The sequence below is a fragment of the Salvelinus namaycush genome, chromosome 19 (assembly GCF_016432855.1).
Source record: "Salvelinus namaycush isolate Seneca chromosome 19, SaNama_1.0, whole genome shotgun sequence".
Classification (NCBI taxonomy): Eukaryota; Metazoa; Chordata; class Actinopteri; order Salmoniformes; family Salmonidae; genus Salvelinus; species Salvelinus namaycush.
Window position 1 is genome coordinate 28577166 of NC_052325.1, and position 17911 is coordinate 28595076.

The 17911-nt window shown below is 43.7% G+C and overlaps 1 protein-coding gene across 1 annotated transcript in view; it reads right to left on the reverse strand.

The window, feature by feature from the left end:
- LOC120064283 (leucine-rich repeat and calponin homology domain-containing protein 1-like) overlaps positions 1-17911 on the reverse strand; it is a 95677-nt gene that overhangs the window by 21105 nt on the left and 56661 nt on the right. The window contains exons 6-13 of the mRNA XM_039014739.1: positions 17781-17911; positions 12057-12144; positions 11319-11424; positions 7015-7145; positions 4822-4889; positions 4107-4187; positions 2919-2996; positions 2778-2820 (exon numbers count right to left, since the gene is read on the reverse strand). Coding sequence (XP_038870667.1) covers positions 2778-2820; positions 2919-2996; positions 4107-4187; positions 4822-4889; positions 7015-7145; positions 11319-11424; positions 12057-12144; positions 17781-17911 — 726 coding nt within the window. The remainder of the gene's footprint in view (positions 1-2777; positions 2821-2918; positions 2997-4106; positions 4188-4821; positions 4890-7014; positions 7146-11318; positions 11425-12056; positions 12145-17780) is intronic.

A 17911-nucleotide genomic window follows, 5' to 3' on the forward strand; every position in this document is an offset into this window, starting at 1 on the left:
CCAGACTGGGTCGGGGTGTTTGTTGTAAACTATTGGTCAACTTCACATACTGCAAACTATAGAAACATGCTACATACATCACAAAACAAAATCTCACACAGACACAACAAAAACATCAACACAACACATACAAGCACCTACTTCAAATAATTCCCTTCATCTACTGTACCTCTAGAAGCGTAAACAAAGGTACGATCAAAGTTACAGATATGCAAAACAGCAGACCGACACACAGGTCTAATAGGTAATGGGTTGGCTAGCTAGGTAACAGGATAGAGGTCACACCAGCAAACACACCTACTGGTCACATAGTGCTGAATCCTAACTTGAGATCCAAGTAAACGTTCACGCAATCTTGCATTGAAGTCAATGGCAGATTTTTGCAGAAACTCAATTACGCACGGATCTTGAGTTCGGATTCAACCTCTAATGCACTTAACCACATATCTAGGATGAGCTTGCCCCTACTGTAGCCCTCTTTGGAACTGTAACACTTCACACAAAAACTGACTTGGGACCAGTGGTCAAGGGCATGAAGTGACCACACACAAACACACACACACACACACACACACACACACCGACACTAGATGAGGGGAGTCAGAGGAAGGGATTGGCTGGTAAGCCTGAGGGGGCGTGGCCACCCATGGCTTGTTACTAGGGTTACCTGGTTGGACATATGTGTCTCATATTGTTGGTATGCAAGCTGGGCCTCCAGCCTGGCCCTCTCTAGAATCAACTCTCGTTTCTTCTGGAACTCAAAGCCTCCATCGGGAGTGTCCCACTAGATAGAACACACCAACCGGTGGAACTTATTTGTATCTTATTTGTATCATCTACCACACCAATTCAATCTTTACTTCCAGAAAGAATTATACTCTACAAAGGAGACAAGCTTACACTCTAATACAGCTCCAAAACAACATTCACCACAACTCAAATAAGTTATACTACAAACAAGTCATCTTAAGAATACCCAACTACCAATGAGCAGCAGAGCTATATTACATCAGACAGGAATAAGAAGTGCATTGCTGCTTGCTCAGGGAGGGAGACTAAACACACACCATCTCAGGAGAGGGGTCTTAGTCTGTAACACAGATGCTGATATATTTTAGTTTGACACCGTCAGACACACCCATTTGGGGCACATACTCACACAATGGTCATAGTCAGAGGTCATGCAGTATAGGTGCTCAAAGGGTGCTCGTACATTGCATTCGGAAAGTATTCAGGCCCCTTGACTTTTTCCACATTTTGTTAAGTTTCAGCCTTATTCTAAAATTGATTTTTTTTAAAGAATCCTCATCAAGCTACACACAATACACAATAATGACAAAGTGAATACAGAAGAAATTATTGCAAATAAAATAAAATAAACAGAAATACCTTATTTACATAAGTATTCAGACACGTTGCTATGAGACTCAAAATTGAGCTCAGGTGCATCCTGTTTCCATTGATCATCCTTGAGATGTTTCTACAACTTCATTAGAGTCCACCTGTGGTAAATGGACTGGATTTGGAAAGGCACACACCTTTCTATATAAAAGGTCCCACAGTTGACAGTGCATGTCAGAGCAAAAACCAAGCCATGAGGTCGAAGGAATTGTCCGTAAAGTTCCGAGACAGGATTGTGTCGAGGCACAGATCTGGGGAAGGGTACCAAAAAATGTCTGCACCAAAAACACAGGGGCCTCCATCATTCTTAAATGGAAGAAGTTTGGAACCACCAAGACTCTTCCTAGAGCTGGCCACCCGGCCAAACTGAGCAATTGGGGGAGAAGGGCCTTGGTCAGGGAGTTGACCAAAAACCCGATGGTCTCTCTGACAGAGCTCCAGAGTTCCTCTGTGGAGATGGGAGAACCTTCCAGAAGGACAACCATCTCTGCAGCACTCCACCAATCAGGCCTTTATGGTAGTGTGGCCATACGGAAGCCACTCCTCAGTAAAAGGACTCTCAGACCATGAGTGGCAAAATTATCTGGTCTGATGAAACCAAGATTGAACTCTTTGGCCAAGCGCCACGTCTGGAGGAAACCTGGCACCATCCCTACGGTGAAGCATGGTGGTGGCAGCATCATGCTGTGGGGATGTTTTTCAGCGGAAGGGACTGGGAGACTAGTCAGGATCGAGAGAAAGATTAACAGAGCAAAGTACAGAGAGATCCTTGAGAGCGCTCAGGACCTCAGACTGGGCCAAAGGTTCACCTTTCAACAGGACAATGACCCTAAACACACAGCCAAGACAACGTAGGAGTGGCTTCGAGACAAGTCTCTGAATGTCCTTGAGTGGCCCAGCCAGAGTCCGGACATGAATCCAATCTAACATCTCTGGGGAGACCTGAAAATAGCTGTGCAGCGACGCTCCCCATCCAAACTGACAGAGCTTGACAGGATCTGCAGAGAGCAATGGGAGAAACTCCCCAAATACAGGTGTGCCAAGCTTGTTACGTCATACCCAAGAAGACTCAAGATTGTAATCGCTGCCAAAGGTGCTTAAACGAAGTACAGAGTAAAAGGTCTGAATACCTATGTAAATGTGATATTTATGTTTTTTATTTTTTACTACATTTGCAAAAATTTCTAAAAACTTGTTTTTGTTTTGTCATTATGGGGTATTGTGTGTAGATTGATGAGGGGGAAAAAATGATTTAATCCATTTCAAAATAAGGATGTAACATAACAAAATGTGGAAAAAGTCAAGGGTTCTGAATACTTTCCAAATGCACTGAAGGTGTGTACATTATGCAGTAAAACCAAATATGTGAGTCTCACCTTGGGTGTGGTTTGTTCTTCACTGCCGTCACTGTCTTGGCCACTGTAGTGAGAGAGAGAGGGACAGAGAGAGAGTAAGAAATAATGCATGTGTGCACGCAACGCGCACATACACACAGACACACAGACACACAGTCTTACTTGAGAGAGTCTTCCACCATGACCATCTCAACAGGGTAAAGCTGAACTCCAGATAGGTCCTCTGTTTCCATACTCACTCTGAGAGCAGAGAGTAGAAAGAGTGAGAGAGAAAGAGGCAGACAGAGAGTAGGAAGGTCAGACAACTACACAGATCCTCACAGCTCAATGCCCAATGAGTGTCTTTTACCTCCAGTGAGCCAGCCCTGGAGTCATTCCAGTCCCTGTACTGAACTATATGTTCACAGAACCAGGTAAGACAGCCAAATGCCTTATTATTGCTAACATATACATGTTGCAGAGCAGGACGGAGCAGCATGCGGTACAGTGTGTGTGACAATGAGTGGGCTCTGACTCAAAAAACAAATACATCGTGGTAGCTACAATGACAACATTCTGATATGGCCAAGTGGGACATTTCACCCACAATTCCTCACAACATTGACCTGAAATATGGTTAGATGATGCATGGTTGATAATATATTCTGCAGAGTTAGTGTTGGGCTGTGTGGGAGATTTTGACTGCCTCTCTCTGCATAATATGACAATGAGCCATCTGTTGGGTTTGGGGATGTACTTGTTTAGGTCAGAAATGTAACCTCTGACTCATTAAGGATAACAGTACTCCAAAGTTTACAATGCAACTTTCCAATGTTACTTCATATAGAGATCTGCTTATGACGATATCAATCCTTAAGATGATCATGGCAATGACCAATTTCACCTTGAAAATTATCCTGAACATGCTGGTAACAATGATTATTAAATAAGGCCAGCATGATAGGCCAGCATGATAGTAAAAGTGAGAAAGGTGTAATAGTATTATAACCAGCTATAACCAGAAATAACCAGCATTGACTCCCGGGTGGCGCAGTGGTCTAGGGCACTGCATCGCAGTGCTAGCTGCGCCACCAGAGTCTCTGGGTTCGCGCCCAGGCTGGGCTGGGTTCGCGCCCAGGCTCTGTCGCAGCCGGCCGCAACCGGGAGGTCCGTGGGGCGACGCACAATTGGCATAGCGTCGTCCGGGTTAGGGAGAGTTTGGCCGGTAGGGATATCCTTGTCTCAGTATGTAAAAATGTAATAAAATGTATGCACTCTACTGTAAGTCGCTCTGGATAAGAGCGTCTGCTAAATGACTAAAATGTAAATGTAAATGTAAAATGTAAATAACAGAATCGTAATAGAGCCCACCTGTTAGGGTCTTGTAGTAGGTCCACAGCCTCCTTCAGCTGGTTGATCATGGCAATGTGCGTTCCTTCTGTGACCTTTGACCTACGGGAAAGGAACAGGAAGTGAGTCATCTTGTTTACAATTCAGAACTGTGTTTCATCAATAAAAAATGCTTTTGAATACGTCATGCATTAAAAAAAAATGTAATGCTAACCTAATGTCGCCCTGGTATAGATAAAGGCACAAACAATATGCGTGGTGTGATATGTAGCAGAACACACATAGCTTTGCTGTGGCAAGAAAATAGTATGGCGATAGTTTGTTTAAATAAAGAGCATATTTCTAAATCCCAAGCCTCTTTTTGGGCCACATTCTCATGTTCGACAGTGTGTGGGTCTCTATCTTTCACCTAAGAAAACAACAACCACAGTATAGAAGAGCCAAGAACAACTTAGGAGGAGCACAGCTTCTCAAAAGTCACCAAAGACGTTTCTAATCTAGCCAACAGTAAAGAGCTGACAGTGTACATCAATCAACTTTAATACAGATGGGCAAAGAGTACTGCCCATAGAAGCATACAGTATAAAGAGGAAAAACATCGTATAGCACAGAGAGCGATAGAGACTGATAGAGGGGACAGAAACAGACTGACACACAGAGACACACCCACTACTGTGGACAGAGAGAGGGAGGGGAAAACGACAGATGAAAGACAGATGGATGGAGGGATACTCACGTCTGTTCAGAGGCCCAGTGTGTGTCTTCCTCTATCCTGAGGGGCTCGTCGTAGTCTGGCGTCCGTCCCTGCACGAGCAGGAACACACACATACACACACCGAGTTACACACACGCATGCGTGCGCGACATCAGCACCAGCTGCAGTCAAGTCACATGATCCAGAGAACAAGCCAGCGATTGGCTGCGGTTCACTTACATTTTTTCTAGTGAGTGAGAGTGTATAAGCAGGCCAGTGTGCCTCCCTTCCTTCCTCCCTCCCTCCCTTAAAGATCTGCTGACACACTCCACATGGGGTTGGATATTATACCACCCTGCCTTTCACTGTCACACACACATGGGACAGCAGGGGAGGGAGAGGGGGAGAGAGAAAGAGAGACAGGGATAGCTAGAGAGGGATAGGCCTAAACATAAACACCACAGGTAACTTCCACAAGCTGTGACCGATCTGAGACAAGGCAAGAAGGGCCTTCTACGCCATCAAAAGGGACATACACTTTTACATCCCAATTAGGATCTGGCTAAAAATACTTGAATCAGTTATAGAACCCATTGCCCTTTATGGTTGTGAGGTCTGGAGTCCACTCACCAACCAAAAATTCCCAAAATGGGACAAATACCAAACTGAGACTGTGAATGCAGAACTCTGTAACAAAAACCCTCTGTGCAAAACACCAAATAATGCATGTAGAGCAGAATACCCAGTAATTATCAACCCTTCCATAACAAAGCCATCACCTACAGAGAGATGAACCTGGAGAAGAGTCCCCTAAGCAAGCTGGTCCTGGGGCTCTGTTAACAAACAAAAACAGACTCCACATAGCCCTGAACAGCAACACAATTAGACCCAACCAAATCATGAGAAAACAAAAAGATAATTACTTGACACATTGGAAAGAATTCACCCTAAAAACTGAGCAAACTAGAATGCTATTTGGCCCTAAACAGAGAGTACACAGTGGCAGAATACCTGACCACTGTGACTGACCCAAAACTAAGGAACGCCTTGACTATGTACAGACTTAGTGAAATTAGTCTTGCTATTGAGAGAGGCCGCCGTAGGCAGACCTGGTTCTCAAGAGAAGACAGGCTATGTGCACACTCCTCACAAATTGAGGTAGAAACTGAGCTGCACTTCCTAATCTCCTGCCAAATGTATGACCATAGAGAAACATATTTCCCTCAGATTACAAAGAATTTGAGAACAAATCCAATTTTGATAAACTCCCATATCTACTGTATTAGGTGAAATACCAGCGTGCCATCACAGCAGCAATATTTGTGACCTGTTGCCACAAGAAAAGGGAAACCAGTGAAGAAAACCATTGTAAATACAACCCATATTTATGTTTATTATTTTCCGTTTTGTACTTTAACTATCTACACATCAGTACAACACTGTATATAGACATAATATGACATTTGAAATGTCTTTATTCTTTTGGAACTTTTGGGAGTGTAATGTTTACTGTTAATTTCTGATTGTTTATTTAACATTTGTTTATTATCTATTTCACTTCATTTGGCAAATGTAAACATATGTTTCCCATACCAATAAATCCCTTTGAATTAAATTGAATTGATAGACAGACAGAGAATAAAAGAGGGAGAATGGGTTACCCTGGCGTGGAATTGCCCTTTTCCTTTTGTTAAAAACACAAACTCTTTCATTATTTACAGCACAGCCATTTCCCTATGAATCTTTCACAATACAGACAGCCTTAATGGACGTCATACTGTAGTGTATAACAGGGTGCATTATTCGCTTAGTAACAGCTCCAGAGTCAGCCGAGAGACAGCTACACTCTTGGGGAAAAAGGTGCTATCTAGAACCTAAAAGGGTTCTTCAGATGTCCCCATAGGAGAACATTTGAAGAACCCTTTTTGGTTCCAGGTAGAACTCTTTTGCGTTCCATCTCGAACCCTTACCACAGAGGGTTCCACATGGAAGCAAATAGAGTTGTACCTGGAACCATCCTTTGAGGACAGCCAAATAACCTTTTTGGAACCCTTTTTTCTAAGAGTGCAGCTCATAATGGCTTCAGCTCATAAATATCAGTTATTAAAGGCAGAGTTAACCCTAAATGTCAAAATGGGTGAATTCAGCACGTTGCTCGCCTAAGTCACTTTAAACCAAGTATTTCAGTGAGTGAGTGAGACAGAGAGACAGAGCGACAGAGAGAGAGGCCCTTGCCTTGATGTAGCTGCGGAAGCGGTTGCTGAGAGCCGAAGAGGAGTCTCTGTAGCCTAACTGTTCCTTCAGGTCTTTCAGGGCCTCTGTTGGGCTCTCCTCTATCAGTTGCACCCCGTCCCCGTGGGGGTCCGCTACAGGGGGGCAGACATTAAGGTCAGAAGTTAGAGGTCAGGTCAGAGAATGTCACATTTCAAAGGCATTTACTGTATGGAGACACAGTCGCATATATACGATGACCAATTCCAATATTGTGTTTGATCGCTTGTTTATGGGATTTGGTTAGAACAACATTACAACTGTACTCTATCTGTACTCTATATAAAATTATAAACTGGCTGGTTCAAGACCTGAATGCTGATTGGCTGAAAGCCGTGGAATACCATGGGTATGACAAAAAAACATTTTTTTTTTTACTGCTCTAATTACGTTGCTAACCAGTTTATAATAGAAATAACGCACCTTGGGGGTTTGTGGTGCACGGCTACTCCATGTTGCGCCATGCATAAGAACAGCCCGTAGCCATGGTCCACTACATGCCCAAAAGTATGTGGACACCTGCTCGTTGAACATCTAATTTCAAAATCATGGTCATTTATATGGAGTTGGTCCCCTCTTTGCTGCTATAACAGTCTCCACTCTTCTGGGAAGGCTTTCCACTACATGTTGGAACATTGCTGCGGGGACTTGCTTCCATTCAGCCACAAGAGCATTAGTGAGGTCGGGCCCTGATGTTGGGCGATTAGGCCTGGCTCACAGTTGACATTCCAATTCATCCCACGAGGGCATTGTCATGCTGAAACGGAAAGAGCCTTCCCCAAACTGTTGCCACAAAGTTAGAAACACAGAATCGTCTAGAATGTCATTGATATAGATATCCCTATAGATATCCCTTCACTGGAACTAAGGGGCCTAGCCCGAACCATGAAAAACAGCCCCAGACCATTATTCCTCCTCCACCAAACTTTACTATTGGCACTATGCATTCGGGCAGGTAGCGTTTTCCGCCAAACCCAGATTCGTCCGTCGGACTGCCAGATGGTGAAGCACGATTCATCACTCCAGAGAATGCATTTCCACTGCTCCAGAGTCCAATGGCGGTGAGCTTTACACCACTCCAGCCGACGCTTGGCATTCCACATGGTGATCTATCTTAGGATTGTGTGCGACTGCTCGACCACGGAAACCCATTTCATGAAGCTTCAGTTCTTGTGCTGACGTTGCTTCCAGAGGCAGACTGGAACTCAGTAGTGAGTGTTGCAACCGAGGACAGACAATGTTTACGCGATACGCGCTTCAGCACTCACCAGTCCCGTTCTGTGAGCTTGTGTAGCCTGTCACTTCGTGGCTGAGCCGTTGTTGCTCCGAGATGTTTCCAATTCACAATAACAGCACTTACAGTTGAACGGGGCAGCTCTAGCAGGGCAGAAACTTGACGAACTGACTTGTTTACATTTACATTTACATTTAAGTCATTTAGCAGACGCTCTTATCCAGAGCGACTTACAAATTGGTGCATTCACCTTTTGAAAGGTGCATTTGAAAGGTGCATCCTATGACGGTGTCATGTTGAAAGTCACTGAGCTCTTCAGTAAGGCCATTCTACTGCCAATGTTTGTCTATTGAGAATGCATGGCTGTGTGCTCGATTTTATACACCTGTCAGCAACGGGTGTGGCTGAAATAGCCGAATCCACTAATTTGAAGAGGTGTCCACATACTTCTGTATATATTGGTCATATACCACAAAACCCTCAAGGTTCTTTATTTGAGCTGTTCTTTCCATAATATGGATTTGGTATTTTACCAAATAGGGCTATCTTCTGTATACCACCTTTATCTTGTCACAACACAACTGATTGGCTCAAAAGCATCAAGAAGGAAAGAAATTCCACAAATTAACTTTTATCAAGGCACACCTGTTAATTGAAATGCATTCCAGGTGACTACCTCATGAAGCTGGTTGAGAGAATGCCAAGATTGTGCAAAGTTGTCATCAAGGCAAAGGGTGGCTACTTTGAAGAATCTCAAATATAAAATATATTTTGATTTGTTTATTTTATTTATTTAACCTTTATTTAACTGGGCAAGTCAGTTAAGAACAAATTCTTATTTACAATGACGGCCTAGGAACAGTTTAACACTTGTTTGGTTACTACATGATTCCATATTATTGTTATTTCATAGTTTTGATGTCTTCACTATTATTCTACAATGTAGAAAATTGTAAAAAATAAAGAAAAACCCTGGAATGAGTAGGTGTGTCCAAACTTTTGACTGGTACTGTATATCGTTTTTTTGGTCTTTTTTATCATTTGGGTTTATCAGAGTTCTGCTGTAGGATTTAACTCATGGTCTAGAAACCTTTCCCTCTATTTTCTGCCTGCCTCTCTCTCTCTCTGCCTCTCACTCTCTGCCACTCTGCCTCTCACTCTCTGCCTGCCACTCTGCCTCTCACTCTCTGCCTGCCACTCTGCCTCTCACTCTCTGCCTGCCACTCTCCCTCTCACTCTCTGCCTGCCACTCTCCCTCTCACTCTCTGCCTGCCACTCTGCCTGCCACTCTGCCTGCCACTCTGCCTGCCTCACTCTCTCTGCCTGCCTGCCTCTCTCTGCCTGCCTGCCTGCCTCTCTCTGCCTGCCTGCCTGCCTCTCTCTGCCTGCCTGCCTCTCTCTACCTGCCTGCCTCTCTCTACCTGCCTCTCTCTGCCTGCCTCTCTCTGACATGATTGAGAGAGTTCAAGGTGGTCTATTAATAACCAGTCTTCTGGTCCGGGAGTGAAGGTCTACAGAGAATCCATCAGAGCTCTGCTAATATAACAGCCCAGATACTCTGACAACTCTGGATAGAGGTAGCTGTATTCTGCTGTCCGCTACTTTATTTTACAGTATGGATGAATACAACCTTTTTGTATCAGGCCCTTGTCTTCCAATCCATTAGAGGATTTAGGGACTAAAAGGGGACGAACCCCAACTCTTCTTATCTAAGTCAGTCTGATTTAGCCTGCCGTTTAACACACACATTGTGAAATTCTTACGACACACTCCACCTTCACTTTCAACGCCATTCCCACCCAGTCTGAGGCCCGCCAGCCTATCAGTGACCCACTCCCAGACTACTCCCTGGTTGTGCTGACATAGCCTTACTGGTGTATATCTTTATTCCCTGTCCCCACCACACACACTCATCAGAGTTTAGCCAGAGTCAACACTCCCCCAGAGCTCCCTCCATCCCTCTCAAAAACAACAATTAGGAAAAACGACCCACTGAGCCACATAGAGAGACACCATGAAGGATCCGGAAACATCTCTTTTATCCCATTTCCTCCCTTTAGCACAACAGTGACAATGTTTCTATCCTCTGTTTCCTCTGGTGGCAAATAGGGACATAAACCAGAGGCGTCTCTACAGTATCTGTCTGGGCTGTGTTACTGTGTTATCCCAACCTGACAATGTCTGGCATCCGGAGAGACAGAAATTGTGCCTCACACACAGGCAGCCCTGCTGGCTGTCCCCTTCTCCCATTCAGGTGGGGCTGTTATCAGGGCTGGACGGTTACTCATTGACAAACTGGGGTTGAGATATCCACACTGAGTGTCTAGTCATATGTTGGACTAGGAATCATTCAGTGGTTACTTGGTTACTTTCATTTTGTGCACATCTATCAGTTACAAATACATGTCAGTACATACAACAAGTAGGTCACATGGGAGAGAGGCTTTGTGCTGTGAGGTGTTGCTTTATTTGTTTTTTAAACCAGGTTTGCTGTTCACTTGTGCTTTATAAGATGGAAGGGAATTCCATGCACTCATGGCTCTGTATATTACTGTACATTTTCATGAATTTGTTCTGGACCCCAGGTAGCATGTCTGGTGGGGCAAGTATGTGTGTCAGTACTTTGTGTAAGTTGAGTATGCAAACAATTTGGAATATCCAACACATTACTGTTTATTATAAAAACAAAAAGTGACGCAGTCAAGTCTTTCCTCAACTTTCAGCCATATTAGCCCTCTGGGCCAGCTGCAGCTTAACTAGCTCTTTCGTTGCAGCACTTGACCATATGACTGGACAATAATCAAGATAAGATAAAACTAGAGCTTGCAGGACTTGCTTTGTGGAGTGTGGTGTCAAAAAAGTGTGTGTTTGTATGTGTGTGTGTGTGTGTGTGTGTGTGTGTGTGTGTGTGTGTGTGTGTGTGTGTGTGTGTGTGTGTGTGTGTGTGTGTGTGTGTGTGTGTCTGTGTGTGTGTGTGTGTGTGTGTGTGTGTGTGTGTGTGTGTGTGTGTGTGTGTGTGTTTGGGGGGGTTTACCTGTTAGAGCGCTGATGTGTTCGCTGGAGTCGTCTTTGCTTAGCCCCTCCTCCTCTGTGATGTGGGACATGGGGACATTGAGACTCAAGCTGTCCTCATCTGAAGGCTGAAACATCCACACAGCTCAGTTACCAGAAACACTAGCAAACATTTCTGTTCCAGAAACCAAATCAAAGCATCTCTACAACTGCTACAACGTAACCGTATGTATTTCAGTCAGAATAAGCCAAATGTTTCAGCTACAAAAAAAAGATTTCAACATACTGCTGAACAGATACTCATAATTGGGTTCTCTTCAACAACGCGTCGTTCTAGAGAACTGTCGTGTCATACCTGACAATATCCATCTTATTCATTACTTTGATCACCACAAAACACGGTGATGTCATGGTGAACAAGTGTATATGAAAGTAAGAAAAAAAAAGAACAAACAAATGATAGAAAGATATCAGGCTGTGGCTGTGTGCTCAACTGAGTCCAGAGCGGCTTTGAAGAGCTGGTGACTATTCAACATCACCAGGCAGATGTGTTCTTTCTTGCATAACCTTACATTAATGTACATTTCTAAACGTTCAACTTATGACGCAAAACAAAACAAAATGTTTTTTTGTTTTTGTTAATGCATACTATAGAATACACAATGCATATGTTACACACATACAGTATGTGCATGCATGAGTGTAAGCGTGTGCATGCATGCAAGTGAACACACACACACAAACACCCCCTTCATCCTACCTCGGTGGCAGACAGTCTCTTGTCCCCGTTGTCGCTGCCAACTCCTGAGTCAGTGTCCTGTTTCTTATTCTGGTCAATGTCCTCCGTGCTGAGAAGAGAGGGGTGAGGGTGAGAGAGAAGGATTATGGGATGGTCAGGGTCAGGAGGTAAAAAGGCACGCGGAGAAGAGAGGAAAGAGGAGAAAATGACAGATAGCAGCGTCTAATCGCTCCGATCACACAGACAAAGCAGGACTGTCACTCTCTCTTTTTCTCTCGCTCTCTCTCACACACACTCAGATGCTCTCATAAACTCTCTCTCACACACACACACACACACACACAGAAGCTACCTTCAAGGGAAGTGATCTACTAACGGAGTCTCCAGACAAATGAACGGTGATGTGGTCTGAGATACACTTCTCACACACACAGATGCACGCACGCACACACACACACACACACACACACGTCTCGTTGTTTCTAGGCCACCTACATTTGCATCCCTAGGGAGCATGCTCACTGATCACTGTGAAGCATATGGCATATCTGTCCTTATCTTCATTCATATCTATCCCATTCTGGCCTCACACCTTCTCAATCATTATCATCATTCAATATAACAGTCATAAGAGAGTCCATGTGAATGTAGTTCTACTGGAACACTGGACAAGTCTGTTGGGTTCCAGTACTGTGGGTCTCTCTATGGCTGTATTATAAATAGTTCCACTGCTCTTTTCCTCTATTGCCAGTGTGTGTATGTGAGAGGGATGTGAATGTGGGTCTCTAAGCTCTCCCGGACAAAAGGAACCATTTTCCTGCCCACGCGTTGCAGTGGGGTGGGTTATAGGGGTGGGGGCTGGCATTAAAAGGGCACATTCAAGGGCCCAGGTTTCCAGTCTAGAGGCACGGTTTCGACTGCTCCTACAGTCTTGCTTTCGGTACTGCAATTTAACTGATGCCCAGCCCAGAAAGACAACTTCCATTGATGGCCACAAAGAGAAGGGAGATATGAAAATTCCTAATAAGACCTTTGTAATAATCACCTTTGTACACAAACCATCCATTGAATTATTCAAATAATTGTCATGAGGCAAAAAACATTTCCATCACTCACAGCCGAAGATATTAACATTTTATATTCATCCCATGTCTGCCATGCATTTGGATGATGTGATGTCGTCGTCGCTGCTCAAGCTGCTCCCTTTGCACGCTGAATGCTAGTGCGCATGTGATGTTGGTCCGTGTAAACCGGATGCAACCCAGATATAGACGTCCATAAATCAGCGTATGTGAACATGAGAAGATTACCTTGAAAACAACGGTCAGGCATCTTGAAGGCAGTACTGTATACCTCAGTAGACACATTACAGAACATAAGATCCTCCCTCCCTGCAAAACACTCTCATACACACAGAGAGGAAGGCTCAGCCACAGCACTAAAATGGAAAACAGACCTGGTGTCACGTTCCTGACCTGTTTTCTCTTGTTTTTGTATGTGTTTAGTTGGTCAGGGCGTGAGTTGGGGTGGGCATTCTATGTTTTGTGTTTCTATGTTCAGGTCATTGGTAATTAGCCTTATATGGTTCTCAATCAGGGACAGGTGTTTGACGTTTCCTCTGATTGAGAACCATATATAGGTAGGCTGTTCACACTGTTTGTTTGTGGGTGATTGTCTTCCGTGTCTGTGTCTGTGCACCACACGGGACTGTTTCGTTTGTTCGTTCGTTTGTGTCGTCTGTACCTGTTCATGCGTTCTTCGTGTATATGTAAGTTCGTTTGTTCAGGTCTGTTGACTTCGTTTATTATTTTGTAAATTCTCAAGTGTGTTTAGTTTTCGTCTTGTTTAATAAATATCATGTCATATCACAACGCTGCGCTTTGGTCCAATCCCTACTCCTCCTCTTCGGAAGAAGAGGAGGAGGACAATCGTTACACCTGGGTTCAAATACATTTGTATTTGGGTATCTGGTATTTAAAGAACTTTTTCTGTGTATTGGAGTATTTTCAAATACAAAGCCCAAAACAAGTACTTTTATTTGAGTATTTGAATGGTAATTATTATTATGTTTTGTTTATTTTTTTTTATTATTTTGTATTTTTTAGGGGGCAGATCAGCTTCCATCAATGTAATTGTCTGCATCATTTCCAATCCCCCATATATTTTTTGTAAATATATACCATATATATAAAATATACAATGCATTCGGAAAGTATTCAGACCACCTCCCTTTTTTCCACATTTTGTTACATTACAGCCTTATTCTAAAATTGATGAAATAACTTTTTCTTCATCAATCTACACACAATACCCCATAATAACAAAGCAAAAACAGGTTTTTAAAAATGTAAACTTATTTACATAAGTATTCAGACCCTTTCCTATGAGACTCAAAATTGAGCTCAGTTGCATTGTGTTTTCATTGATCATCCTTGAAATGTTTCTACAAATTGATTGGAGTCCACCTGTGGTAAATTCAACTCATTGGACATAATTTGGAAAGGCACACACCTGTCTATATACGGTCCCACAGTTCACAGTGCATGTCAGAGCAAAAACCAAGCCATGAGGTCAAAGGAATTGTCCATAGTGTTCCGAGACAGGATTGTGTCGAGGCACAGACCTGGGGAAGGGTACCAAAAAATATCTGCACCATTGAAGGTCCCCAAGAACACATTGGCCTCCATAATTCTTAAATGGAAGAAGTTTGGAACCACCGGCCAAACTGACCAATCGGGGGAGAAGGGCCTTGGTCAGGGAGGTGACCAAGCTCCCGATGGTCACTCTGAATGAGCTCCAGAGTTCCTCTGTGGAGATGGGAGAACCTTCCAGAAGGACAGCCATCTCCGCAGCACTCCACCAATCAGGCCTTTATGATAGTGTGTAAAAGGCACTCCTCAGGCACTCCTCAGTAAAAAGGCCCATGACAGCCCGCTTGGAGTTTGCCAAAGGGCACCTAATGACTCTCAGACCATGAAAAACAAGATTCTCTGGTCTGATGAAACCAAGATTGAAACTAAGAACTCTTTGGCCTGAATGCCAAGTGTCACGTCTGGAGGAAACCTGGCACCATCCCCACGGTGAAGCATAGTGGTGGCAGCATCATGCTGTGGGGATGTTTTTCAGTGGCAGGGACTGGGAGACTGGTCAGGATCGAGGGAAAGAATAACGGAGCAAAGTACAGAGAGATCCTTGATGAAAACCTGCTCCAGTGTGCTCAGGACCTCAGACTGGGGTGAAGGTTGAACTTCCAACAGGACAATGACCCTAAGCACACAGCCAAGACAATGCAGGAGTGGCTTTAGGACAAGTCTCTGAATGTCCTTGAGTGGCCCAGCCAGAGCCCGGACCTGAACCCGATCAAACATCTCTAGAGAGACCTGAAATTAGCTGTGCAGCGATGCTCCCCATCCAACCTGACAGAGCTTGAGAGGATCTGCAGAGAAGAATGGGTGAAACTCCCCAAATACAGGTGTGCCAAGCTTGTAGCGTCATACCCAAGAGGACTCGAGGCTGTAATCGCTGCCAAAGGTGCTTCAACAAAGTTCTGAGTAAAGGGTCTGAATACTTATGTAAATGTGAAATTTCAGTTAAAAAAATATATATAAACCTTCGGGGCCTCCCGAGTAGCGCAGCGGTCTGAGACGTCACTACACAACCGGGTTCGATCCCGGACTGTATCAAAACCTGGCCGTGATTCGGAGACCCATAGGGCGGCGCACAATTGGCCCAGCATCGACCAGGTTAGGGGAGGGTTTTGCTGGGGGGGGCTTAACTTGGCTCATCGCGCTCTAGCGACTCCTTGTGGTAGGCCGGGCGCCTGCCAGGTGAACTCAGTGTTTCCTCCGACACATTGGTGCGGCTGGCTTCCGGGTTAAGTGGACGGGTGTTAAGAAGCGCGGTTTGGCGGATCATGTTTCGAAAGAGGCATGACTCGACCTTCGCCTCCCGAGCCCGTTGGGGAGATGAGACAAGATCGCAAAAACCATCAATCGCTACGATGAAACTAGCTCTCATGAGGGCCACGACAGGAAAGGAAGACCCAGAGTTACCTCTGCTGCAGAGAATAAGTTCATTAGAGTTAACCGTACCTCAGATTGCAGCCAAAATAAATGCTTCACAGAGTTCAAGTAACAGACACATCTCAAAATTAGCTGTTCAGAGGAGACTGTGTGAATCAGGCCTTCATTTATTTAGAATTGAAGGCACACTTAACCAGTATCGCTACCACAGCATTCTGCAGCGATACGCCATCCCATCTTGTTTTCTCTTAGTGGGACTATCATTTGTTTTTCAACAGGACAATGACCCAATACACCTACAAGCTGTGTAAGGGCTATTTGACCAAGAAGGAGAGTGATGGAGTGCTGCATCAGATGACCTGGCCTCCCCAATCACCCGAACTCAATCCAATTGAGATAGTTTAGGATGAGTTGGACTGCAGAGTGAAGGAAAAGCAGCCAAGAAGTGCTCAGCATATGTGGGAACTCCTTCAAGACTGTTGGAAAAGCGTTCCAGGTGAAGCTGGTTGAGAGAATGCCAAGAGTGTGCAAAGCTGTCATCAAGGCAAAGGATGGCTACTATGAAGAATCTCAAATATACAATATATTTTGATTTGTTTTACACTTTTTTGGTTACTACATGATTCCATATGTGTTGATGTCTTCACTATTATTCTACAATGTAGAAAATAGTAAAAAATAAAGAGAAACCCTGTAATGAGATGCCGTGTCCAAACTTTTGACTGGTGCTGTACATTTTTTATATATATTTTCCTTTATTATTTACCCCTAACCCTACCATCCATCCCCTAATTGGAGTAAACTAATGCACAACAACTCTTAGTCATCTAATCTTCTACTTCCAGCTTTTACATACTATATACATTTTACTGACACAGTATAGTTTACAATTGTTATCTTTTGTTTGTTTGTAGTCCCATCCTTCAGCTCCACTCAACCCCTCCCATCTATCTCTGAAGACCATCGAGTTTTGATTTCTATTTGCCATATCTTTTTCAACTGTGCTGTGATGTTTCACAAAAGTTCTGAACCTTTCTATCTCATAGATTCTACATATTGTAAATTAAAGATACATTTTTTTGCTAAGAGTATTATTATATTATTAATCGAATGACTATGACTTTTTAAATCACCCAGCAGTGCTATTTGCAGAGTTAGCTCCGGGTAAATGTTGCAATTCTTCTGCCATTCTTGAACCTGCGACCAAAAACAAGCTACATATGGACAGTACCAAAACAAATGATCTAATGATTCTGTTTCTTCGCAACAAAACCTGCAGAACTGGGATGGTTGTATCCCCCATATATATAACATTATATTAGTTGCAAGACTTTTGTATAATCATTTAAATTGAAAAACTAAGTTTTATTTGGTGTATTAGTTCATGGTTAGTTGAATGGTTATTTGTAAAAACCAAATAGTCTGACAAATTGTATTTGACAGAATCTTCAAATACTTATTTCAAATACTATTTTCAAACACCTGGGTTAAATGCATGGGAGTGTATATGCGTCAGTGTATTTGAGTATTTCAATATGCTTTCAAAGTGCATTTCCAAATACATTTTAATGTTCAACTACCTGTCTTTTCAAATAAAATATATCTGAATCTGGCACAATACACAGTGGTAAATCAGTGGTCCTGGAGAGCCAAAGTGTGTGCAGGCTTTTGAACCAGCCCAGCACTAACAGTTGCCTCCGTTAGGGTTGGCATAGCAACTCACCTGCCGGTGGCGGGTCGTGATAGGCTGAGGCGCTCCATGACAGGCAGGTAGAGAGAATCAGGCATCTTGTCACTTCGACATGCCTCGATGCTCAGGTACTTAAATATGTGAACTTTGCCTTTCATGCAGAT